This window comes from Scedosporium apiospermum, assembly GCF_000732125.1.
Source record: "Scedosporium apiospermum strain IHEM 14462 chromosome Unknown SEQ_SAPIO_0088, whole genome shotgun sequence".
NCBI classification, from domain to species: Eukaryota; Fungi; Ascomycota; class Sordariomycetes; order Microascales; family Microascaceae; genus Scedosporium; species Scedosporium apiospermum.
Genome location: NW_015971789.1, coordinates 1753332 through 1779674, shown reverse-complemented (window position 1 = coordinate 1779674; position 26343 = coordinate 1753332). Strand labels below are relative to the sequence as shown.

Sequence of the window (26343 nt, the reverse complement as noted above, 5' to 3'; positions counted from 1 at the left end):
TGAAATGTTCTTTTGGCCAGAATGCGTCATGGTCCGCCGTCGAATCGGCCGAGACTAATTCAACCAGGTGTAATGACCGCCGCCGTAAGTCGTGATCGGCAGCGAGACATGGGGGCCGGATGGTATGCGGCGCACCGAAAGAAGAAATTACTGTGCCTTCTTCACGGAGTTGCTTTCCTTCTGGGCCTTGAACTTGGCAATCTCCTTCTGTACGGCCTTATCCACACGGGCCTGCAATTCGGGGCGGTAGCCGAGCATGAAAAGGAACTCAAGCCAGACAAAGAGCGGGGCCAAGAAGATAGCCTGGATCAGATTATCCAGAAGGGCAGGCGCACGACCCTCGAAGGCGCCATGGCCGAGGAACTGGAGGAGCCAGCAGACGATATGAACAGTAAGAGCAACCTTGTTGATGGAGTCAGGCTCGGTAACCCTCAGGTAGTTAACACCAGCGGCGCCGCCAACACAGATAGCTCCGAGAACGGTGCCTGCAACAGGTTCCAGGAGAACATAGAGGCCGCCCCAGAGGAAGGATGCGATTGTACCCAGGTTCAGGTCAAGGTAGGGAACTGAGAGCCATTCTGGAAGGTTGACTAGAGGCCCCGTGTTTGCTGCCTAACGTACTGTGTAAGAAAGCTAGATCGCAACTGAATGGGAGAGAAGAATTTGCTCCATGACAGCACCTACAAGAGCGAAAGCCGAGAACAGGATAAGGGGCACGCAGATCATATGAATGGCCACATTCACACCATTATGGTGGTAGGCGCCGTACTTTGAAATGAATCAAGCAAGTTAGTCGCCAAAAAGTCAACTAGATGAGAGCCCAAGGCGAAGGAGAAAGGAACGTGGGAGCAATACAAAGACGAGTTGCTTCTCCAGGTCGAGAGACATGATCAGGTTGAGCGAGGTCGAATGAGGTGGTGTAACTGTAAGCGAACAGAAGGCTAATAAGGTTGCGGTGACGTTTGACGTATTATGCAAGCCCGACGTGACCGAGAGACTGAAGGAGCGTGAGCGACGGTCTAAAATAATCAAGGCCGATTGGCAAGATGAGTGTCAAGTGTTTCTTTGGCGATGCTGAAATTATAGGTAAAAAGGTGGTTCGACGACAATGAAGGTGCAGAGGCGCGAGGTTATCAAATCCTGATGGGAAGTCGGCCGCAAGTAAGTAATGGCGCGGGAGCAATAAGGAGAGAAAGTGAGAGCACAGTAATACTATTATTATGTGTGGTAGAAGCAAGAGGAGATTTGCACGTCCAAGTTCAATTGCCTTTTCGAGTCGCGTGGGTCTTTCTTTCCCCAAAACTTTTGACTCCTGCTCAACGACAGCAACCTGGTAGTGTACAAACAACGAAGTACCGGGTACGTACTTGTCCTCGTCCATCAGCCAGGTGATTGCAGACTGGCAGTTCTGCGCCAGGCCGAGTACAACTTCAAGAGGTACCTCACATTCCATCATTGATCCCATTTCAATCTCACCTCCACACCACAGTCGCATTCGTCGTTGAAACCGCAGTAATTTAGTGGTCTGGTCGCTACGGTGTATGCGTTGGTTTTGGACTGCCTGAAGGCCACAGCCTCGGATGATTAGCAGTGGGCCGTCTTGGCCGTTTTCCCCAGGTTCAAGGGGCCGGGGTTGACGCTATAAGAACGCCCTAGGAAGCTTCCCTGTCGCGCTACTTCGACCTTGTTCCTCTATTCTTGGGGTTGGGTTATTATTCCTGTTATCTGAATAGTCATGATGAGGTCCTAGATGTGCCTTCTGCAAACGCTTAAGATCGAACCTGCACCTCAAAGCTGGCAGTCGCAAGTTCTCGGGGTTGCCATCCAAATTATTCTCATGTGATTCTTGGGGAGGCCCTGCCGAGGTCTAGACTCCCCAAGTCTTAAACGTTTAGAGTAACGCTGAATACGAAGGAATAACCATTCTCCAACTGGTGGGATGTTCATGGTTGCGGGAGGCACGGTACAAAATTTGGACCATTTGCAGTTTCGACACTGTCGGAAAGTAGTTTATGCGCCACAATCTCTAATCCCACTTCCATTGCGTGGCTTCAATTGTTTCGTGTGGCTGACATCACGACCAAATCCACATTGTACTTCGTACTTCAAACTTCAGCCTTGTGCTCGCTTGATTCTTCTCTCTTTCGCGATCCGTCAACCGTCCCTCTCTCACCGCCCCCCACCTCCAGCAACCCTACGGCCGAGGGTTTCCATCCATCCACCCTTCGGCGAGGAGAAGAATTCCTTTGAGGTTTTCCCGGGTTCTCTTCTCTCTGCCTGAATTCCTCCCGCGATCCTTTTTTTTTGTGCACTCGTCGCTCGCGCTCGCGCTGCAGGAGCACGAGTCGCGGATCCCGACGTCACACATCGAGCATTTCTGCGCCGTCCAACATTCGTAACCGTCTTATCGATCGCATTCCGCCTTTTACCTCCCTAACCCTCGTTCCTTCTTGCTACACCCTCAAGTGGATCGAAACCCAAGATCGGAAGTGGCGCTAGTTACCCTCGCCTAGTGACGGACCCTCGATCGAACGCCTCCTCCTCGCCCCGTCTTCGAGACCTCCAAGTCGCTTCACCATCCTCACCCATTCCTCCATTGCGACGTTCCAAGTCGCATAACCGATCCTCTATACTCCCATCTTTCCAACACCGCTTCTCCTACGTCACCCACCGACATAATGTTTTTCCTTTACAATATGGAGCGCAGGGTTACCCTGCACCCCTCCTATTTCGGCCGCAACATGAAAGAGCTTGTCACCACTAAGCTTGTGCAAGACGTCGAGGGTACATGCGCCGGGGACTACTACATTATCGTCATCATGGATGCCTTCGATATCTCCGAAGGTCGAGTGCTCCCAGGCACCGGGCTCGCCGAGTTTACCGTGGGTTACCGCGCCGTCGTGTGGCGGCCGTTCAAGGGCGAGACTGTAAGCCGGTCGTGGGGGCCTCCCCAAGGGCTATTTTGCTGTCCCCTCCTCGCGGGGAGGGGGAAAGATGGAAGAAGGCTGACATGCATTGCGACAGGTTGATGCCGTTGTCGTCTCGGTCAACCACCAGGGTTTCTTCGCGAACGCGGGTCCACTGAAGCTCTTCGTGTCTGCACACGTACGTTGTGACAATTGAACCAGAAGTGGATCACTGGGGCACCGAGGCTTTGTGTATTACTGAGCTAACCTCGTTTTACGGACTTGATAGCTTATTCCTAACGAGATCAAGTGGGATCCCAACGCCACCCCTCCGCAATTTACCAACAATGAGGACATGGTCATCGAGAAGGGCACTCAAGTCCGTGTCAAGATCATTGGTATCAGGAGCGAGGTTGGCGAGATGTGGGCCATTGGGAGCATAAAAGAGGATTATCTCGGGTACTGTTCTGCCTCAACCTCTCGTTCTACTCAGGCTCTCCCTCCAATGGTCTCGAACTAATCAACTCTACAGATGCCTTCAAGAGAGCTAACAGATCTTCCGTATTTGGAAAGGGGGAGAACCGCAGAATGCTACTGTATTCGCTATGCTTTCCCACGCGACCAAGGCTGTGGAAACGCCCTTGGTTTTACACTTTCTAATCTGCTATCCCGAACTACCTACACCGATGACCCGTCGCCGAGGCCACGAGTTATGGGTAGAGTCCTCCAATGCCATTTTGATATGAGACCGCATTCGAGGACATCGCGGTCATGATGTTTTTCGCAAAATAACACCATCAGTGGGAAATTGCAAGGCGTTTAGGACATTAAAAACTGCACTGTCTAGATTTAGGCTGCATGACAGGCTCCTGTGGTTAGGGGTCTGGAACTGGTATAAAAACCACCTTCAATAGATGAAACAATTCTAGAAAAGCCCTGATCCCTTGTAGGATATCCAAGACAGACCGGGAAATCTCAACATCTATGATCCCAGGGGTCGAAAAAAAAATGAAAGAAAAATATATGATTCATGTGACGAGGGGATATCAAGTGATCGTAAACCTCTATTGCCCAGATTACCACCATCCTGAAAAACAACATTTCATCATAATCGTAAACATGAACCGCATACCAACCCAAACAAAGGAAACAAAGATCATCATGTCGTGATATGTATGCCAGCCAATAATACCCCAAATGAAGAAACCACCACCTACCCTTTCCCCTTTTAGCTTTCCCAGCTGTATGTATCTTAAGTGTCTAGTTCTGCAAATCTGGTCATTCGCCCCACGGTACTTGTACTAGGATGAGGAATCGTCCTCATCTGCGGCCTCTCCGTTTGCTCGGGCGGCGGATCAAAGGCTCTCGAAGGCAGCCATCCACCCCTCGGTGCAGAATCTCCATGAAGCTCCACCGACACATGGGACGAGGGGACCTGCGTCGTGGCCTCGGATATAGACCGGTTGTGGCCCCGAGTGCTGGGAGGGGAACTATTCGCTGGTCTGGCCCACGGCGTAGACGAAGGGTAGGTGCCGCTTCGCTTCCGGGGAGAAGGGGGGATGGGTGCGGGAGCGGGCGCGAGGATAAAGTCCGGCGGGAACCCGCCCTGGGCTTGCTTCTTGTTCTTGGAGCGCCGCCAGAGAAGGAATACGAGGATGCCGATGGCAAGGGCGGCAATGCCCGATCCGACGCCGATACCGACGATGGTACCTGTTGGGAGGCGCTTCGACTTGGAGTCTTCGGCAGCCGTTTGCGAATTTGGGGCGTCGGTCGGTGATGTGTTACCAGTTTGGGGCATCTCGGTTGGGTCGACGAGGAACGTGCTTGTCGACGTTATTGTGCGTGTATTGGGCTGTTTAGAGGAGACTGTAACCGTTGAGGTGCTGGATACTGTTTCCCGCGCACCGACAACTCTGTGCACAACAGTTAGAATGCATTCATCGGGTACTCAAACAGCAGTAGCAAATACCCACCTCGTGCTCGTGTAATAGATAGTGGTGGTGATGGTAGTCGTTTCGAGATTCGTCGTAGTTTTCGAGTCTTTTACGGTAGTTCGAGATACCTCAGTGGTGGTGACGATGACCGTCGAAGTTGACGTGCTGCCATCATTCTGGCGACGCTGTAACTTCGAGGCGCTGCGAAGTGTACAATGTCTTGCCTCGGTTGGAGAGATAGGTAGGCTGTCGTCGAGCAGGGGGTGGAGGTTGCCGCCAAAGATTAACCCCCTCCATAAGACTACAAAGGTCCTTGCCAAAGCTCCGGAGGGCAAATCGCTTCTTGCCTTTACTCGGGTCGGCGTGGCGGATTCGGCGTCCGGTGTGAGAGCGGGAACATGTCGTTTCACCACCAGCGTCGTCGTCACATATGTAACCTCAGTCTGGGTGCCTTGATCAGATGTGATGGTTGTTGTAACGATCGAGTTAACAGTCAAGGTCTCCTCGACTTGCAAATGCACAGTCACGACCTCCACCTCGGTATGCGTTAAAGTCGTCTGCACCGTCTTTGTCGAGGTGACGGTAGTGCTATTACTTCCCGTTAGTCTACAAATATGCGAGTATGGACATAGAGACTTGGTCTCGGAGGTCAATACGACGCTTACACTGGGAGCTCGCACTTTCCATCAGTGCACTTCCGGCCTTTCTCACAACATCCAGTTCCGCAACAAGTTGCCCCGGCAGAGCAACAAGCCTTTCCCGGACAGCATGTAGCAGTGGCATCCTGGCAACACCATCGATCTGCACCTAGGGAGCAGCACCCTCCGCAATCCGGGCAAAAGCCGTCCTTCTCGGCAAAACAGTAGTTACTGCCGTTCTCCAGGCACTCTCGTTTCCTGAGCCACAGGGTTCGCTGGCCGCCATAATGTGGTTCTAAACCTACGCGGGCAGGCCATGGGTCGTAGAGAAGAAAGGAAACGTCGTCGGCGAGAGTAGTCTTGTGGAGGTCTGGGGTTCGATCCGAGGTCGGCCAGGAGTTAACAAGCGGAAGAAATATCAATACTCCAAGGGCAAGGATGGTGCGGAGACTTGGTGGGGGCTCCATCCTGAGATCATGTCGTGAGAATCTACAAAACTACTAGAAAGAAACCAAGCAAAAAAGAGAGAAAGAGACGAAAACAAAAAGAAGAAAAGAAAAGACGGATCACCAGGAGTAAGTCCTCCTAAGTAAGAGCGAGACGGAACCGGTGCGACATTTTGACGGAGGGGAAAAGAAAAGCCACTCGAGCCTGGTGTGTACTACTACTTACTCAGGCCACAGCGAGGTCCGGCGGCATGGGAAGGACGAAAAATATCATGAACACAATCCGGGACAATTGGTCCTCGCCACGATCAGCAGCCGAGAACACCTGGGACTAGCCTGCAACTACTCAATGCGAGGTCGAATGTAACCGAATCATCTTCTTCGACCAAGGCAAGAAGGACAGCATAGACCAGCCACCACTCAGCTGGACTAGGTATGTACGACGTATCATCAGGCTGGGTTGTGGGAGTATTGTCTGCGGTCAATCCGATAGAATGGATGACATCCCCACCCCGCGCCCAACCTCCTCCCGGATAGTAAGGGCTGGCCTGCAGAGATTTCCGCTCTCAAGCTTCCTTTCCTCTCTGTCTTTCTCCCTCTTGCTGCTTTCACAGCTTCTCCGCTGTTCGTCTGTCAAGCAGCGTAACTTTGGGGCAATTGACGTGGGTCGGTGCCGAAAAGCTGGGCGACATTAGTATTGACCTGAATGGCAAGAAAGGGTAAACAGGCCGGTTGGTTGGAACCAGCACACCGCCCATCATCAGCCCTGCTGGTATGACACACGACGTCTGATAATTGGAGCCCGAGGTGGTCAGTGGAAGCGACTTGGTTGGGCCGGGCCATTCAGGGCACCAGAATCCTATTTTAAGGACGGAAGCTGATAATAATAATGCGGACAATGAAGGAAACCCACATTTGCCAGCGTTACATTTGGAACCATGGAAGCGGCAGCCATTTCTTGGCAGGAAGTTCATGATCTTATTTATGCCTTGCGGCCTGAGGCATAAAGATATGATTGATACGAACCCTCCAGTCGAAGTCATTTGGTAACAGCCGGTAAGAGCGGGGGGGAAAGAGAAACCAAAGCGCCAATCATCAGGCGGGCGGGGTCAGACGTGCTTACTCAAAACAGTTAAATATGTGGGTCCATTCTCATCCGTTGACTGGTCAATTACAGAAGTACACAGTGTTCAATTTAACGGGATCGCGTCTTGACGCGTCCCGTAGCGCGTTGCGTTCCCAGGGTCGTCGTGAGACGTCACAATGGTCATGGTCATGGACATTCCCCCCACCCACCTCGATTTCAACCTGTTTTCTCGCTTTACGAAGTACTTTTTGGTTCTTACTCGGAGTATTATCTCTGTCACTGTCGCCAATCACGAATGGGGCAGGCATCATGACGCTGGAACAAAGCCGGTACCCCTCCCCCAAAGCACTTGCAGTTGAAACAAAATCAAAGCGCAGACTGCGTAAATCTTATCGGGATGCAGCGGCAGATATCTAGTCGCTACCAGAACTTGTCGTGTTCCATGATGACGATGATGACCACAGACCATGGTAAGAGGCAAGAAGTGGTCATTCCGCAACACAAGAATCGTGGGGGCCCAACACCGATGAAAAACCAGAGATCCGATCCGTGGATGGCTCAGACCATAAGGGTTTACACAGCTACTAGATTCCTTCGTAGCTCCACTCACATTCTGCATCCGGCTCCTTAGTGTTGGATGAAGAGATCACTCTCGAACGATTTACTTTGTAAGGGCAAGCCAAACTTAGCGGGAGAAGCGGGCCCGGTTTTATTAGAGGAATAGTACTAAATTAGTGCATGCCCTGGACTGTCGCCGAGGAGTAAAGTGTATACTATTCTTTCCGCTTCGGGATCTTGAGTATTACGAAGTATAGACCGACCCTGAAGATTGCACGATGTTGCTGCTGGATGCACGGGGGTCATTTGACCATCCGGGCTGGACCAAATGAAGATAATGCAGTAGGAGACGTGCGGGAAATGAATTGTGCGGTTGGGTGACCATCTAAATTATCACGACTTCTCAAAAGGAACGCTAACTGAGAGCAGACATCTACACCCCCTCCCCCCCAATCAATCTCTTCACGGTTCTGGCGGAAAGGGAGGGCCAACTGACGATTTGAGGCTTCTCCATCACACCAACCACTTCCAGAAATGTTGTATTCTCCTCCGGACCCGAAAGAGTGGCTAGTTGAGACACCAGACCGTTCGTGGCCGATCCAATATGATAATCCACGCCGAGTGGAAATTCATAGTTCATTTACAAAGTACCAGAAAAGATGCCAGAACTTGGATTGACTCGAAGCTAGACCCGGGAAAAGATCAATGATAAGACACGGGTTTGGTTTATCGGGCTCCCTTGAGAGTCTAGACGAAGCCCCCTTGCGTATCGTATCGACGAAAATGTCTGACCAGCTGGCCGCCGCCTTGAGTCTCATTAACACTCGGGGGTTCGTACCAAGCGGGCTAGCCCTTCTACCCTCCATTAAGAAGTACGATGGCTGCCCCTACGAAGGTACATAGCTCCGCGAACGCCGCGGCTAAAGGAATGGGTATTAGTATGTCTCGCTTGTGTTGCGAATCGGAGACGGGGGAAGGATGGCAATATTAATCCCGCGCAGAGCCATTGACAGTCACAGGACAGGATTATTTCCAGGAAAGGGCGGGATTCGTAGTCGTTTAACCAGGTCTTGACATCGAAAAGTTCGAGAGGTAATATATTTCAATGCCCTACTAGGCATCTCAGCCGGGCTTTTTGAATCTTGATCCGTCACTCACTCTCTCCTTCCACACGTTGTAACAGGAATGGTCGTCATACGTGAGTTTGATACACGAGAGCAATAATCCTAGGATAAAACAGAAAAAGTGCCTTGGTCAGAGTGACACGGGCCCAAAGATAGGCAACCGACGGAGTGTGAATACCTTTTGCCGCTTTTCCCCCGCTTCGCCCGTGGCGAACCGTAAGTGGGATCTCTGAGCTGAGACACGGAATAGTTCTGGCGATGAACCTTCACTCCCTCGGTCGAGATCCAAATACATTGTCTAGTCTAGCATCCGAAGGAGGACAGACGGGAAAAGGGGTCCGTCTGATCGAGGCCCTTGCATTGGTCTGTCTTGGAGTGCATCACGGAGTGCAGTGGTTGCTGCAAGAAGGTTACGCACAAAGTCATCCCTCCATCATGGGATTTGAGAACGATGATCGGGAGAGGGAATAATGGAGAGGGGAGAGGGGGAATGTATGGACATTGTCGAGGTCGAGCCAAGTCCTTAACCACACATCAACGAACTGCAACAGGGGGCCGCGTCTAGGACATACAGGTGCGCTACTGCAGGAGGAGAGGCGGAGGAGGAGGGACATTTGAGTGAGTAAAGGAATAGCAACGGACGGCATTGGAAGAGCACGGATCAAGCACTCGCACAGCAAAAGGTGAGGGGCGGGCGAGAGATACCGCTAAGCCAGGTCTCGAGTACATTGACGATCCATAGTGGCATCTCGCCATCCGCGTGGAACACGGTTGAGACACTCCAGCTGGGGCAACTTGGCGGTCGAGGAACTGTACCACGGACCTGCTCTTCAAGTAGATTAGCTGCATATCAATATAGGTACGACATGCATCTGGTGAACCGGGCTTGGCTGCCACATTCCCACCCACTTTCGTCCTGCTGCTCGTCCATCCTCAATACTCGACACTCGATGCTCGATTCCACCCACACTGGAGCCGAGTTCCTTCTCTCCCCCTCGCCTTTGAGTTGCTTGCTTCTGCCATATTGAATGCCATCAGGTACGCTGGAAATCCTGGCATGGACTTGTGAGGTTCGCCAGATTGCTCAGGATAAGAAATTCCAGCAGCGCTCAGGCCAGATGCCGCTGCCACAGACAAATCGAGTTCCCAGCGAGCCAGAGGAAGAGTCGCGAAGCACGGAGCATAAAGCTGCAGTCACTGATGCATCCATCGATGGCATGCATTGCACCCTGTACACAGGCATTTAAGACTCGCAGACCACCTTTGTGCCCTCCCGCAAACGGGAAGATTGGAATTCGAGTTTCATACCCACTAGGCCTCCACTCATTTACTCAAGCAGAGTGTTCCCGTTCCGGGTTGTGCTCCCACCCTTGACACACCCTCCACTGTCCACCTGCTCTCGTCCTCGCACTTGCTCCCACTTGTACATCGTACCCTCGTCATCCCGTCATCATCTGTATAAAGTGTACTTTGTACTTTTACGAAGTACAGTGCTCCATTGCACTGATACGCTACACTACTCTCGTCCACCTGCCCACCTCGCGCCTGCAACCACCCCTGTCGCGTACCCATTAAAGTCCATTCCCGCCATCTGCTGCACGACTTCGTACCCCCGTCATTCCTGGCTTGCCTCAACGTGCTGTTTCCTGAATCTTGGGTGCCATTCTCGTTTCTCCCCTCCCGCTGGTCCTGGGGCTCTCCGCTGTCAAATATCCCGTTGGCGCCAACCCTCTCCCCCCCACCATCCTCGATCTATTCTGTTAATCTTCCCACTTACACCATACCGCCATCTCGCCAGATCACCATACCCAACCGGCCCTCCGAGACACGCCTGCCACTAGATCGCAAGTCGAAAATTTCTGTTCGCTACTACTAGATATTGGCGCCGTGCTCTTCTCGTCGAGCGACACAAAATCAAACCACTAAAATTCTCGCTCCATTTGCGCAGCGCAAGTCGTCTCAGGTCTCGTCGCATCACGGTCGCAAAAATTGCCCACACCAACGCTCCAGTCGCAATTGCAATCGTACCACTCTTCCAATCCATTTAAGCTAAAAACCCTTCCATAACAAATTCCTATTAAACCCTACTGCGCTCTGCGAACATGCTGTTACCCTCTGCGCTCCAATGCGACTCGTCGCAAACCGCGACAACTCGTCTCCAAGCCGCGCTGTTCGCTTCGCCTCCCGCGAGCCCACCAACTGTCACAGCACAAAACGCCTTCGGCAATATAGTCAACACGTGTCGCTCTCTACAGGCCCTTATTGCGACACCGACTGCTACCACTACCGCCTCCTCGCCTCCTCCAGCACACCAACTTCCTACACCGCCCATGTCGTACGCCGAACCTCCTCCTCTAAAACTCCGTCTACGGCCTCGCGCGAAGCCCGAAAGCTCCTCCGAATATACTCTTCCTCGCAAGCGAATCGTGAAACGCCAAGCGCCGCGCGGCGTGAATAAGAGGAGGCGCGCTCTAGACGATGACATGGGCAGGGACGATGTTGACGAGAATGACGATATTGAGAGCGATCTTGAGATCTCAGCAGAGGCAGGAGGGGATGCCGAAGTGCAGCAACCTGCGCCTCAGACTCCCAAGCGTGCGAGGTTAGCCCCCGAAGCCATGCCTCTCGGTCTCGGGAGGTCTGATTACCACGATCTACACCTTAGGCAATTAGAGTCCAGCCAAGGTCTAAGTGTCAACCAAGACCAGGACCTATCCACCCAAGGACATGACGAGTGGACTGCTGAGGACGACCGGATACTGGTGGAGCTTGTGCTGGAGAAGCTTAAGCTGACCAAGTCGGACTGGCAGGACTGCGCTCGGAGTCTGGGGAAGGATCGTCACAGCGTTGGACGAAGGTGGAGGAGTCTGATGATCAACGGCGAGGTTGGCCTCAAGACGAGAAGTAGCAGGCGAGCTAAGTTGCATTCTACCTGGAGGTAGCCCACAGCCATATACCGCTGCAACCTCCTTTCACTTCGTTTCTTGTTTGTATACTAGCTTATTGGGTTTTGGAGGGGCTCTTGAAGTTTCCCTGTGTATTATCTTTTGGGCACCCAGGGGTTTTGGTGTTGGGTTTAAAACGCTTTCCGCCCACCTACACAAGGGGGTGACGTGCAATGGGAGGTTTGGTAGTCTTTCGCTCCGTTCAGTTTTCCTTACTGATTTCAGTTTACATACAAATGATATCCTTTTATTTCAAAGCATCCTCTATCATTGAGTACTCGACCCAGTTGCTCGGATTCACCCGAACTGGGGAAAAAGTTTCAAAAATATGCGTCTGTCCCAAATGAGAACGTCTTTGCTCTACTTTACTTCGTACGCTTTTACAGATGCCAGGTCGCAGCAGGGGAATTCTAGCGGGAACTTGGTCCCATCAGATCTCCCCTTTCAAAGTCCCTGACCCTCACCGCAACCATGACGAAGCAGGGCCTGGACCCCTGATGTCAATGCTCCGCTTTGCATAAAGTAGGGCTCACTCGAGCCTCCATCAATATTTAAGACCAAGTACTTCAACCTTGCTGCAGAGGCATTGGTGAGGACAGTCCGAGCTCCGGTCTTGGGTCCGGGACCTAAACTTTGCATGGTCCGAGGGTCGTCCATATAACCATGGTGTACCTTTGTAGAAAGGAAAGGCTAAGCGTCAATGTTGCAGGATGATCCAAGAGGATTGCGGCTCTAGGGGTGTTTCGTGGGGTATTATGGATCAAATTTATTAGCATCAAGGTTGCTAGTTTCGCATGGTCCCAACCCGGCTTTCGTCTATTAGTTTGACTTAAACCGTCTGCCGGGTGAGTAGCGTGAAGAAACCTCCGCCATATCCAAGCCAATCTATGGGAGAACAACATCATCGGTATGTACGATGTCCAGCCCAGGTTCCATCCGTCGATGGGTCTTCAATTACCTGGAAGCAGCCTGGGGTGTTCCGTCACCGGGCAGCCGGGCAGCCCAGCATCCAACAGCCCACAGCCTCCTTGAGTGCCACGTATTGTCGCGGAACCGCATGCCGGTTACCGGTCCTAGTTTCATATCGGAAACTCGTAATTAACATCCGACTCTGGTGCTTCGGAAGGATGAGCTCCAGTGTTGGAGGAGATGTTAGGCTCCTTCTCAGCTTAGTGTGCTCGGATGAAAGGGACAGGTTGATTCTCGATGGGTTGGTTCTAGCAACCTTTCTGATATTAAGGCTCGAGTGGGACTTGGCTTTCCTTCTAGCTGCATTGATGCCGTACTTTATAGATAGTTTCTGGACTTATTGCTTTCTTTAAGCTTCGTCGAAGAAAATGGAAATGTGTATAGACAGACCTTGAGGACTCTAAGATCTAATCGTTAGCATCGCAGTCTTGACTAGTCTAGAACATGCCCCCTACCTACTCTAGCTGCCCTGAGCCTATGACGGGGATAGTTTGTATAGAGCTGGGTTTAACTCTGTTGTTAAATTATACACAAGCTTGGTCTTAGGCACAATGCGAGATCTGAACTGGCTACATATGGAGGCATGCACAGAACAAAACGAGGCAGACAAGACAAGAAGCTAATATTCATTCAATTCTGAAGAATATTCTAGTTGCAATCCATTCTCCATATTCCTGTCCTGGAAATGTCAATCGCAGCATGGGATATGGGCAGTGAAAATGGAGGGATGAGATCATGACGTCGACGGATTGTGTCTACTTTGTTTGACATCTACCTCCCCTCCAGTACATTTAGTTTGCACACAAATTTCATCCCTTCAAGCTCTCCTTGACCATAAATCATCAACTTCCAGTCTTCCACCAAGCCCACAAAATCCACCAAACTACAATCCACCCTCGTCAAGGTGGAATTGACCCACCAACAGCATCTCCACCCTCACTCGAAGCAAACAGCTCTCAGCTTCGATACAGCTCAACCTCTCCATCCTTCAACCCCACCTTCGACAAGCTCAAGCTACCCCTCACCCAACCACCACCCCTCCACCTGGCCATCACCATGCCACCAACCCTCACCAGCACCTGGGCCGTAAAAGCCAAAGCAGGCGAACCCCACGCCCTCATTCGCATCCGCAACCTCCAATCCACCGCCCGCATCGGCGTCGACGCCTGGGGTCGCCCGAACAAATCCCAGCCCATCCTGGTCTCCGTCGAAGTCTCCCTCGCCCAGCCCTTCGCCGAGTCCTCGTCCACCGACAAGGTCGAGACCGACACCGTCCACTATGGCCGTCTGAGCAAGGCTGTCCTTGCCACCCTCCGCGAGGTGGATACCGCTGCCGCCGCTGGTGATGGCGCCGCTGTCTCGCTGCGCCGCCTGCTGGATATTATCTGGTGGGAGCTCGCGAGTGTTGGCGTCGATGGGTCACCGGCGCCAGGGGCCGTGGATGTTGAGAAGGCGTTTTTGAACCTTTCTGGCGTTAGATACTTGAGCGTCACACTTCACTTGCCGAAGGCGACCTTGTCTGGCGGTGGGGTGAGCTTGACGGGTACTTCGCTTTTCGAGATGGGGCCTCTGGGACCTGAGGTGGACGTGTATGGAGTATGCTTGCAGCTTCACAAGTTACAGGTGCCTACGTTGATAGGCATTAACACCAACGAGAGGGAAGCGAAGCAGCTGGTCATTGCGGATATCAAGATTGACAAATTTATTGAGACTACCGACGTCTATCCGGCATTAGAGAAAGCTATCCACAAGGCAGGTCACCTCCATCGGCCCCCATCCAACCCCGCGAGAGTGGTATGTTTGTGCGTGCACCGAATGTACTGACTAAGGTCCCTGAACCCTCTAGAACATGTCGAATTCATCCTTCGGTACCCTTGAGGCCCTAGCTGTGGATTTAGTTTCCTCAATAAACGCCACGAGAAGCGACGCGCCGAGAGAGCCCTCGTTGCCGGATGCATGGCAAGTTAAGATTCAGCTTGAAAAGCCCGTTGCTGTACCCCTTGCAGAAGGTGCAGGGATCGAGTTTCTGTCAAACTCATCCGCACAATCGTGAAGCACTTGCTGACGATTCATGCGACGGCGGGATGGGAGTCGTTCGGGATTTCAACGTTGGCCATGATTCTCCTAGAATATGGAATGTCCCCGTTCGTAATCCCCTTGACGAACTCCATGTCAGGGTCAAAGAGCATCACATGGAAATGCTCGACGGTTCGAACCGACTTGAGGCTGTTCCAGTTGCGGAACCACAACACCTAGTGAAGAGCTCCAGGTTAAAAAAAAAGTGAAAACACGTGTGCGATTGGAAAAATAGCAGAAGCGAGAAAGAAGGATGGTTCGTACTTGATCCGCAGGGACTTTAGTCCGGAAAGTCTTATTCACGTATTCGTCGATGGCAACCCTCTCCTCAGCCGTAAGGTCTCCAGTCTCAGGATCCTCCCGTAGCGGAAACTTGGTCCACACCAAAAGGTGGACGATGCGTGGGTCAACGCCGTAGGGCCAGTCATTGTACAGAATCTTAATATCACCGCTGCACTCGAACGGGGCGCCCCTTGGCTCCAGAGGCAAGCTCCACCCGAGCCTCTTCTCGAGAAGAAAGTTCGTGACACTTCCGTAGTCCTGCTTGAGTTTCCAAGTAAAAGCATGGTATCGGCGCAAGTCCGAGGGAAGGCGGCGGAGATAGTCGATCCGATTCGCCGCGACCTCCGTCAGCACCTCCTCCCAGGCCATGATGGAGAATTCGGAGTCGGGTATGTTGAGAATCTCCAAGTCCCGGACCTTCATGTTTCGCAGGTATTCGGGACACTCTTCTGTCCGTTCCTCTTCCGGAACGCCGATCTGCCAGTATGGGAGATTCTTCGTGCCGTCGGCCATCTTGACCTTTGCCTGTGCTTGGCATGAAAAGAGGAGTTTTGGGCTCGAGGATGGCTAGGATCAACGAGAGGCTTGGCGGCGATCAGGCTAGAGGCGTATTTATATTGGCTGAGAAGCCACTGCTGGCGTGTGGATTGATCGGAATGCGATATTGGTCTGCCATGACTTCTCAATTCAGGTCGGTCGGTGGAGGTTAAGACTTGGTGATTCACACCCATACGAAGTGCTGAGCCTGCAGCTGTCACCACTCGCGCCTTCCAGATGCATAGATAGAGAATGCATAGTCCCGAGCATGGCTGCACGTTTCCTTGAGATTATACAGCTGGCTTATAAATTCATGATAGGCATAATACAGCAAGAGCTGCCCATGACTTTGGGAATTGTTAGCCGTGAGCCGTGCACCCACTTCTTTCCTCTGTTTGATGCTGAATTGATGCTTCCCTCACTCATTTGTTGACTAGCTTGTGATCATCCTGAGCTTTTCTCTCAAGTTCCCCCCCTTCGAACCTTCCACACATTGTTTCATTCTCTAAAACTTCTTCATAGTTATTCTCTCCGAGCCGGATCCGGAGCGACTCAATTGAGATGACACACTGTTTGAGTTGTTTCCCAGACGACGCAGGTGAATATTGACTATCGTGAGATCCTGTTTATTGGGGTTAGTAGGATTGACGCGTCAGTCGGGATTTTGTCGCCCACCGCCCGCTGGGTCTCCTAAAATGACGGGACATGGGTTCGGCCTGCTCAGGTCAGTCATGAGGAAGGCGTGAGAATTATATGTCGTATCGACGCCCCTGCTCGGCAGTCTTGATTGCGGCTGTGTCGGTTGAAAACACAGGCGTGCCTCACGTTTATAATGAAATTAATTTTAGGGCGGCTCCAATGGGACGAAAATTGTACTAAAAAGGTCACTCTTTCCAACCTGGCGTTCTGGACCCCTTGACCTGGAGCTCTTTATCGGTCATGCTCAAACTGTTTTCTCATGGACAAGGTCCCAAGGTCAAAGTTAATATGCGGTTGTTCCTTTCGGTGGGAGTCGTTTCCCCACGTGGCTTGGTGTTGGCCCCCCTCGTTTCTCTGGGTGGTCTGCCCAGCCTGCTCCTGCACTTCATACAAGTAGGAAGCACACTACTTCGTGCCTTACGAACCGCTGAGGCAGGAAGATTTCTGAATCAGGTCCTCACCGGGTGGGGAGACGAAATCCGTTGCTGCCATTGAAAGTTTTACGCTAACCACTGATCATCAGGGCGCAGGGCTCTTTTGGAGAGTCTAGACGAAGTACATACGAAGCAACTGATGTAGCGCCTACGACACTAGTTGCCGGAAATTGGTGAGAAACTAGGGGGCTTCGAAAGGGCTAGGCATATCGTTAAATCCGCACTGCGAAGTTAGTATATTTCACACTTGGATCAGTGGATCATTGTATTCTCCAGCCTGCCTAGCCTGCTAGCCTGGCGATGTGCTGTGCCGAACTACTGCTGCACACACTATATAGCCCTCTTTTTTTCTTTTAGACTTATCTGAGATCGCTGCTGCACTGGTGCTTCACCGCCCGTTGAACAGACGTTGCACTGCACTAGCAGAGTACAAGTAGGGGCTAGTGGAGTTCAATGTTGATAGGTCCACGAGGTTGTGTCCTTCGAAGTAGGTTAAGATGGTGGGCAAGAAATTGGATTCGTTCGGTCGAGATTTCTTCGAATGTTAGAACCGGAAAAAGGCGATTATCTCGAGGGGTCGATTTACACTCATTGATGTCATTAACGGCAAAGGCACTCTCGAAGGCGTCATCTTGTACATAGTAGCTCACATCTGAAGCAATACTTGCTGGGCGCTGGCAAGAGAGGTGTCTGCCATGCTCATGAAATCGATGTGAAGAAGGGTGAAGGTCGGACTCTGTCCCATGATTGGTTCAACAGAAGTTTAGAAACGCCACCTGGATAATATTTCACAGCTTGATGTTGCAGTGGGTGCTGAAGTACACTAATCGCAGAGCTAAGTTCCTTGGGCGCGGATGTGGCAGGCTGGATACTGCATATGCCGATGGTCTACTTGGACAAACAATGCTGCTAAATATGCTCGATATGACGAAAACTTTGGTTCGCTTGCGGAATTCCCCGATGCGATGTCGTGGAAGGAAAGATAGGAACTCGAAGTTTCCTGCCCAATGCATTCGTGCTTTTCGTCCCCTCCGATAGCGAAGAGAGCCCAGCATACACTACCTGTAGGCCGCGATGCTTATCCGGCTGCCGTTGTTCGTACTCAACAAATTCGGTATGACCGCCGATTCTTCTGCCACACTGGCTCTGCTAGTACCAGTGATTAGGCTTCGGGGCGAGTTATCTCGACCACGCATCTGTGCAGACTCTTGGAGTAATTCATATATATATATATAAATATGTATGTACGTATCAGCATGCCAGCATCCCTACATACATCAAGGTTGGTTGCACCCACGACAGAAAAAACCAGCTGCTGTGGTGTAACCCGCCATTTTCGGTTCAATAAAAGTCAGTTGTAAAATCTACTTTGCGCCGAGCCACATCCATTTTGCCTCTGCGTGTTCCTCATTTGGAAGTGGGCTGCTCTGGACTCACATCCAAGGGAGCCTCTTCATCACGGTGAAACTATCGTCGATCCTTCCCGAAATATCGGATTCGGAGGGAAGAAGAGCGGGATTGTGAGCACATATACATCGACGGACACCACTTCGTAGGTTTGTTCTGCGATGTGATTCAATGTTCACTCTTCCGGTAGAGACAACGGAGGACAGCGTTGAAAACCAGAGGGCAAGAAGAGCGGTTTGGCTAGACATGAATCACTTACCCAATCCATTGCCAGGAGGTTGTATCATGGCGCCACCTAGCCCTGTAGTAGGAGAATTGAATTGGAAAGGGCAGCCAGACTACGAGAGGAGGAATCAGTACCTCGCAGTTGATATCAATGCATTACTATGTATGTTCTCGTACCCGTCTGCATGCTTCGTAGTGTAGTGTACCCGTGACCAAGTACAATTGGAACAGCAAAGGACAGGACAGTCCTAGTCAATGGGGCCACTTCTCATAGATACACTTGATGTACTTACTTTCCCTCCTGGATCTCTGAGGTACGAAGTACTTCGTACATTACCGGGAAGACAGAGGACAGGGGAAGCTCCAAGGGATCATTGATCAATTGATTCGACTGGACAGGCAGGACGAGCCCATAGCTTCCAACCCCACCATCATGGGGAGCTCTCACCCCTTCGTCATCCACCCCCCTCCCCTCCCGCCCTGGACTCGCCACTCTTGCCTGGCCGACCCCCTTTTTCAAAACAATCAGAAACTACTGTTCAGCATCCAACACCTCAACATAAAAACCTGAGATCCCCCGATATACAACTTCGTCCTTCTGCTCCCTAACATCGTCGTCGTTTTCTTGTGCTTGCTCCTCGCCTTGTGTTCCTTTCTTTGCTACTCCCATCCTGTCCCAACAAGAAATCGTGCTCTAGCTTCAATATCCATCCCCGTAGCTCTCTATCATTGCACAATGTCACAAGGCGTAAAGTCATCGGTCCCTACCCACCTCAAGCCCTCCCCACTGGGCGGCAATGGCGGTCTAGACGCTGATAACCTCTTCCAGCGGAAACATGGCAAGACTCGAAGCCACATGGTGAGTCGATTCTCTTGCTCCCTTAGATTGTTTGTTGCATTTGTCGCCGAGTTTGCACACATCCCCTCCCTCGAAGCTCCGAGCCCGAAATCTCCACGCCAGAGCCTGGATCATGAGACTGGCCTTCTTGGAAGTCTTCCTACTCGATGCAGTGCCGATTGCCGCAGAAAAACATCGAAAGACGAAGCCTCTTCCGACGAATTTCCGCATACAATATATACCCACAACTGGGCTGTTGCGCTTGGAGAAGGTGCTACCAAGCCCATCTAGCAAATCCACTAGGATATTGCAGATAGAAGGAGCATCTGGCAGCCTCCAGCTCAGCTTGATTCTCTTCGAGAATCAACACTGGGCTGATTAAGGCTTTATTTTACCCTTCTCCCTGACATCTTGTCACGGAGCTTCAGGTCCTTTCCCTCTTGTGGACTTCCACAACCCTGTGCAGAGGCTACTGCCACAATTTGCCTGCTTCCTTTCTACCTCTAGATTTAACAAGCCCACTACATCACGATTGCCTCTGCAAATACAATGGGGAAGACTTGTATGCTAACTTTGCCCGAAAAGGCTTTTGAGCACGCCTCTACCAATGTTGCTGCCGCCCAGATGCGAAATGCCCTCACGGGTCTTGCTGAGACGGTTAAGGACCCTCATGAGAAGAAGGTACGAAATTCAATCCCACCCTACTCGATTGAGGCCTGGATCATAGTATAATAAACTGGATTTGGCGCTAACGAGTTCTCTGTGGCTTTACAGCTTTTCGAGACTGAGATGGACAACTTCTTTTCGCTTTTCAGGCGCTATTTGAACGACAAGGCCCAAGGAAATGCTGTGTACGCCTGAGTCCATATCCCTATCTATCTGGCAATGAAGGACACGCCCTTCGAAATCGAAAGAGAGACAAGCCACTAACATCTGGTGCGCATCATTACATAGTGATTGGGATCGCATCAACCCTCCCGCGCAGGGCCAAGTCGTCGAGTACGAGGACCTTGCCAACTCTGACGCCGTTCAGTTCCTGAACAAGCTCGCCGTTCTCAAGCTCAATGGTGGTCTTGGTACTTCCATGGGCTGCGTCGGCCCCAAGTCGGTCATCGAGGTCCGTGACGGAATGTCGTTCCTCGATCTTTCCGTCCGCCAGATTGAGTTCCTCAACGAAACATATGGCGTCAACGTCCCCTTCCTCCTCATGAACTCTTTCAACACGAATGACGACACCGAAAACATCATCAAGAAGTATGACGGCCATGGCGTCGAGATCATTCCCTTCAACCAGTCGCGATACCCCAGAATCTACAAGGATTCGCTCCTTCCCGTCCCCAAGGACTTTAACTCGTCCATTAGCGACTGGTACCCTCCCGGTCACGGCGACGTCTTTGAGTCTCTCTACAACTCTGGTGTCCTTGACCAGCTCCTTGATAGGGGTATTGAGATCATCTTCCTCTCTAACGTTGACAACCTTGGTGCCGTCGTTGATTTGAGGATTCTCCAGCACATGGTCGAGACTGAGGCTGAGTACATCATGGAGTTGACCAACAAGACCAAGGCCGACGTCAAGGGTGGCACCATTATTGATTACGAGGGTTCCGTCCGCCTTCTGGAAATCGCTCAGGTGCCTAAGGAGCACGTCAACGAATTCAAGTCGATCAAGAAGTTCCGATACTTCAACACGAACAACATCTGGCTCAACCTCAAGGCTATTAAGCGCGTCGTTGAGAACGATGAGCTTGAGCTCGAAATTATTCCCAACGGCAAGACCATCCAGAAGGGTGACTCTGATGTCTCCATCCTCCAGCTCGAGACGGCGGTCGGTGCAGCTATTCGACACTTCCGTAATGCTCATGGTGTCAATGTGCCCCGACGCCGTTTCCTCCCCGTCAAGACTTGCTCTGACCTCATGCTCGTCAAGTCTGACCTCTACACCGTCAAGCACGGCCAACTTCAGCAGAACGCCGCTCGCTTCGGCGATGCCCCTCTTATCAAGCTCGGACCCCACTTTAAGAAGGTCTCCGACTTCCAGAAGCGCATTCCTTCGATCCCCAAGATTATTGAGCTTGACCACCTCACCATTACTGGCGCTGTCAACCTTGCCCGTGGCGTGACCCTCAAGGGAACTGTCATCATTGTCGCTAACGAAGGCAGCACGATCGATATTCCCCCTGGTTCAATTCTTGAGAACGTCGTTGTCCAGGGAAGCCTGCGTCTCCTTGAACATTAAGGGATGCGTGAAAACGTGGCAAAGAAAGGAGAAAGACGGAGAGCGTATACCGACGAGGACGTGGAGAGGCGACAATGCATTACGGCCTTCATGTCTACTTCATTTTACTTATGCATGAGAAAAAGAGTTTCGAGGGAAAATTCGGATGTGCTTTTTTTTTAAGGGTTGCGGATACTTACATTAATGATGACGGACGGGTAATAAGCACGTCGATAATATAAAAAGCATTCACAAAGTCTCTGCAGGAATTAGGGTTAGGGTGCGTGATATTATAGCGATCCTGCCTACCTCTGTATGTAGTTTGAACGCATGTATGAATATAAACATCTCACCGAAACTGACTTGGGCTATCAACGAATGGCATGGAGAAGGCATGGAGACTGGTAATCTCTTGCATAGGTTTTGTAATTGGGAGGGTATCATTCATTAAATCTGGGATTTCTGTAGGACTTCAGAAACATCAGACCTTTAGGTGGCCGTCATTATCCGCAAGAAGCTTGCAACACAGGGTGGCTCCACGGCAGGCCGCTGCAGCCAGAGGAATCCTCATCTCGTCAAATATCCATTCCCTGGCCTTCGTTCTTTCTCCCTCGCACCTCCTCATCTTCATCCCGAATCACTCGTCGCCTACTTCGCCTTCTTCCCGATCTTATCGGAGCAGACGGGGCAGTACCACTTGCCGTTCGGCTCGCTCTTAAGGCCTACGCACGACCAATGGAACCACTCATAGGGACACTTCTCATTGTCGCACGCCACCATGTCGCCGAAGCTGACGTTCTGACACAAACAATATTTCTTGTCATCCCCGCCCTCTTCGTCCTCGGCGTCGGCCATTTCCGTGTCTTCTTTGCGGGGACCACCACCTCCTCTTTCACCCTCTTGCTGCTTCTTGGAGGGGGGCCCCGTTGTCGCGTGGGCTTGGGCGGCAGCCGAACCTGCCGCCGCTCTCGAGGGTGTACCGCTCCGGGCTCGTTGGCTCGTACTCCTGCGGGATTCGGTGTCGTCGACTGCGCTGCCGGTTTCGGCTTCGGAGAGATCGCTCTCTGCGGGTGAGACGGGGGAGTTCTTGCTCGAGGCTTTCTTGACGCGGAAGAGGGAGGATTTGTTGCCGTTGGCGGCGGCGGTCTTTTTGCGGCCGGGCGCGCTGGGGGTGCCTTTTCGGCTTCCTCCGGCTGTTGCGGCCTTTGAGGTTGATGTGCGGGGACCGGCACTACCAGCCCGTACGGCGCCGGTGGCTCCAGTCACCGCCGTTGACTTGGTGGGACCGGGTCCTAGGGACGAGTGCCTAGCCAGGCCGCTGGGATGTGCTGGTGTGGTGCCGAGGCCGGTGGTGGATCGAGGGCCGCGCTTCGGGGCTCCGGATGTTGGGCCGGCAGAGCTTTCGCGCGCTTGACGGCTGAGCATGATGCTAGCGGCCGGGGTTGCGGGTGCCGAAGCGGCGTGTTGTTGCGTCTGGGCATTTCTTATGTGGGCGACGGTCGCCTTGTTCGTGATAGGAAGCGTCGTTTGAGGAGGGTGGACGGGGGTCGAGGGGATGGAAGGACCCGTTATGTTTGTTCGGAAGGAGGGGGTGGTGATGTTCGCGGCGCTGTTTCGAAGAAGCGAGGGGACCTCGTCGGGATCGTTAAACCCGGGTTCCACGCGATCGTATAGGCCTTTTATCTGGCGGTCGAGGTAGAGTATCTGTCTATCGTAGAGTTCCTGCAACCTCCTCGAGAGGGCCAGCTTCTCGTCGGAAAACTTCTCGGCCTTGGCGTAGTTCTCCCTGATCTGGTTCCTCAGGTTATCCTCGCGGGGATTGGGCATGTGGCTGCCATTCGTCTTGATCCAGCGCTGTATCTTAGCATCGCGGTCCTCGACGATGCGCAGGGCGTCGTTGACCTGGCGGTCTTTGTCGGTGATTTCGGCTTGGATGAAGCGGATCTCTTCGGGGATGTTTTGGAAGCGGTAGAAGAAGTCGTCCAGGATCTGGGCGGGATCGATGGCTTCTTGCTGAGGCATCTTTTCGACAAAGTCGATGGTCAGATCGTCTCTAGGCATGGTTGTTAACGGAGAAGGGGGGGACGAGGGCTAGGCCTCAAAAAAGAGAGAAGGAGGAAGAGAGAGGCCGATGAACGAGAGCGGCAAGCAGCGCATGAAAAAGAGGCAACGAGGGGAGAAACAAGACGAGTGAAAAGATGACGGCATGTAGGCAGGCAAACGAGGGGAAAGGAGCCTCCTTCTCCGTTCCGCGAGGCAAGCCGGGGTCGAACGATGACGCCGAGTCAGACCCCTCGGGGTGAATACACAGTGTTGCTCGTGTGTTCGAGAACTCGAGGAAGACGGGAAGATCCAGGAGATCGTGAGGCACAGTTAAAGCACCAACAGACACGTGCAACTTGATGATGGGGGAAAAGAAGGCAATGTATGTACAAGTATTGAGTGTAATGCACTACTTCAGTAGCAGTGGGGGTGAAGTGGGCACATGCATGGTCGGGTACAAAGTAGTAATTTGAAGAGATTCAAGCCCAAACGTCTACCAGCTAAACCCTTGGCGAGAAGGGCGCTGGCTGGATTTGGGGGTTTGAACTGGGGGCTTCCGGTTGTCAAGAGCAACGGCGGGAGCAGAACACTCGTGTCGTAGGCAGCCAAGTGCAGTGGCGACGACTTGAAGGCTGAACAACGGCTCACCTCAAAGAGAAAATCCGGGGTGGGCAATGGGTGAGATAGATGTCGCAACTGTCAAAATTCTTTAGACATCCACTACATGGGGGCAACGCTCATATAAATGGATGGGGAAGAGGCGAAAGAGAAGTCGTGGATTTGTGGAAACGCCGGGCTCCAATTCTAGTAGTGCCAGATTGGAGACTGATTTGATAGAGTCCACGCAGGGGGCGCAGAGTGAACAATGAGCCGCGAAGAAAAAAAAGCAGGAAATTCTCGATCTAATATTAGCGAAATGTCGAATGTTCAACGCTAGACTCACATGCCGCGCTTAGTCACCCGTAACACAGGACAGGACTATTCCGCACCCCACAATTGCAACCCTGTTCTCGACATTTGCCACCTGCAACCATGTGGCTGGAAGTCGCGACTGGACCAAGACAGATGGCAGTTAGTGGCGGCAACCTTCACTAATTCCCAAGTCGCCTTCATCTCGAAGACTCTCTCACTCTCACTCCAACCCTCCTCAGAACAACAACAACTTCAATTTCAGAAACCTCGACTTGTTCGGTTTCTGTTTCAGGGTCGAATCCGGAGAATATATCCAGAAATATTCTCCCAAAAAAAGTTCTCCTGGTGAATATAACCTCAACGCGCAGTCTGGTTACTGTAGAATTCGCCCCGCCACTCACTCATCCCAACTTAAACCGCCTCGTCTTCACCCTTCACCATGGAGACGACGGTATGCTCCATGATCGATGATATCGACTCCTCATTCACATATCGCGTGCCCAGGGCGAACTACTTACCACACAGGGTTGGACTCGACGAGACGATAATAGAAGAGTACAACGTGCCGCTCGGGAAGGCATCGGAGCGCGAACATGCAGAGTACTACCTCAAGATGAAGCGCACCGCGCAGGAGATGGGCATCACGAGGCCAAAGGGCTACACGGTGTCTTTCCACACGAACCCCGAGATGGAGAAGCACCATTTCGGCCAGACCCATCCCATGAAGCCATGGCGACTGACTCTGTCCAAGAGTCTAATTTCTGCGTACGGCATGAATTTCGCCATGGACAACTACATCGCTCGAGCCGCCACCTACGATGAGCTCGCCAACTTCCACACCACAGATTATCTCGATTTTCTAGCCACAATTCCTCCAGAGCCCGTCCCTAGGGATTTCGACAATCACAACGCAGATCTTAAGTTCAATATGGGTGGTTCCGATTGTCCGATATTCGAGGGCCTCTATTACTACTGTTCCATGTCCGCCGGCGGGTCTCTGGATGCCTCCAGGAAACTCTGCACCAAGCAATCCGACATTGCCATTGCCTGGGGCGGCGGCCTGCACCACGCAAAGAGGGCAGAGGCGTCTGGATTCTGCTACATCAATGATATTGTCATTGGTATCTTGCAGCTCTTGCGGTGTTACCCCCGCGTCCTCTACCTCGACATTGACGTTCACCATGGAGACGGCGTCGAAGAGGCCTTCTTCTCGACCGACAGGGTAATGACGGTGTCCTTCCACAAATACGATCCCCTCAACTTCTTCCCCGGTACCGGCGGCCTCGACGACAACGGGCCCAAGAACGAGCAGAACCCCGGTGCGCACCACGCCCTCAACATTCCGCTCAGCGACGGGATCACGGACGAGCAGTACTACGAGCTCTTCACCACCGTCGTCACCCGCTGTATCGAAAAGTTCCGCCCCAGCGCCATCTGCCTGCAGTGCGGCGCCGACTCCCTCGCCGGCGACCGTCTCGGTAGGTTTAACCTCCAGGTGCAGGGCCACGGGGCCTGCGCCGAGTTCTGCAAGAGCCTCGGCCTCCCACTCCTCCTCGTTGGCGGCGGTGGCTACACGCCGCGCAACGTCGCGCGTGCTTGGGCTTTCGAGACGTCCATCGCCATCGACGCCCACAAGAAGATCGATCACACCATCCCCGAACACACGCCTTACCGCCCGCATTTTCACCAGGATACGCTGTTCCCGACCCTAGAGCAGATTCTCGGAGAGCCTCGGCAGAATAAGAATACGCCTAAAAAGCTACAGGAGATCGTGCAGCACATCACGGAGCAGCTCCGATTTGTCGAGACGGCTCCTAGCGTGCAGTTTCAGCATATCCCGCCTGATCTGGGAGGCATCCGAGAGGACGTCGAGAAGAGGCTGCAGGAGGAAAGGGAGGAGAAGGACGATACGATTAGGAAAGAAAAGGAGGAGGCGGTCGGTACGGCAATGGAGTTTTAAGGCGTAGAGAGGAGGGTAGTTGGGTTTTTTTTCCCTCCTTTTTTTTTCCTCCTCTCATGATACTCGGTTTGCCGGAAACTTGCTGCGCATTTCACGACAGGGTGGCAA

General features: G+C 52.3%; 6 protein-coding genes and 3 pseudogenes across 6 annotated transcripts; 5 read left to right on the top strand and 4 right to left on the bottom strand.

Annotated features, from left to right (window-relative positions):
* Positions 1-147: 147 nt before the first annotated feature.
* On the bottom strand, positions 148-888 carry SAPIO_CDS3476 (uncharacterized protein; the record flags this gene model as incomplete). The annotated part of the gene is made up of 3 exons (XM_016786260.1): positions 148-612; positions 685-768; positions 856-888. 3 exons carry the CDS (start codon positions 886-888, stop codon positions 148-150), a joined length of 582 nt encoding a protein of 193 aa, XP_016644266.1.
* A 1790-nt stretch (positions 889-2678) lies between these two features.
* On the top strand, positions 2679-3426 carry SAPIO_CDS3475 (uncharacterized protein; the record flags this gene model as incomplete). Its single annotated transcript, XM_016786259.1, has 3 exons — positions 2679-2927; positions 3025-3105; positions 3196-3426. The coding sequence occupies 3 exons, from the start codon at positions 2679-2681 to the stop codon at positions 3424-3426; spliced, it is 561 nt and encodes a 186-aa protein (XP_016644265.1).
* A 732-nt stretch (positions 3427-4158) lies between these two features.
* Positions 4159-5945, bottom strand: SAPIO_CDS3474 (uncharacterized protein; the record flags this gene model as incomplete). The annotated part of the gene is made up of 3 exons (XM_016786258.1): positions 4159-4819; positions 4880-5428; positions 5662-5945. The coding sequence occupies 3 exons, from the start codon at positions 5943-5945 to the stop codon at positions 4159-4161; spliced, it is 1494 nt and encodes a 497-aa protein (XP_016644264.1).
* Positions 5946-10795: 4850 nt separating this feature from the next.
* SAPIO_CDS3473 lies at positions 10796-11635 on the top strand (annotated as a pseudogene; the record flags this gene model as incomplete).
* Positions 11636-13663: 2028 nt separating this feature from the next.
* SAPIO_CDS3472 (Uncharacterized protein) lies at positions 13664-14660 on the top strand (the record flags this gene model as incomplete). Its single annotated transcript, XM_016786257.1, has 2 exons — positions 13664-14401; positions 14454-14660. The coding sequence occupies 2 exons, from the start codon at positions 13664-13666 to the stop codon at positions 14658-14660; spliced, it is 945 nt and encodes a 314-aa protein (XP_016644263.1).
* A 16-nt stretch (positions 14661-14676) lies between these two features.
* SAPIO_CDS3471 (Uncharacterized protein) lies at positions 14677-15478 on the bottom strand (the record flags this gene model as incomplete). Its single annotated transcript, XM_016786256.1, has 2 exons — positions 14677-14859; positions 14948-15478. 2 exons carry the CDS (start codon positions 15476-15478, stop codon positions 14677-14679), a joined length of 714 nt encoding a protein of 237 aa, XP_016644262.1.
* A 3525-nt stretch (positions 15479-19003) lies between these two features.
* On the top strand, positions 19004-21341 carry SAPIO_CDS3470 (UTP--glucose-1-phosphate uridylyltransferase; the record flags this gene model as incomplete). Its single annotated transcript, XM_016786255.1, has 4 exons — positions 19004-19126; positions 19691-19786; positions 19880-19956; positions 20060-21341. The coding sequence occupies 4 exons, from the start codon at positions 19004-19006 to the stop codon at positions 21339-21341; spliced, it is 1578 nt and encodes a 525-aa protein (XP_016644261.1).
* A 627-nt stretch (positions 21342-21968) lies between these two features.
* Positions 21969-23381, bottom strand: SAPIO_CDS3469 (annotated as a pseudogene; the record flags this gene model as incomplete).
* Positions 23382-24714: 1333 nt separating this feature from the next.
* On the top strand, positions 24715-26235 carry SAPIO_CDS3468 (annotated as a pseudogene; the record flags this gene model as incomplete).
* Positions 26236-26343: the final 108 nt, after the last annotated feature.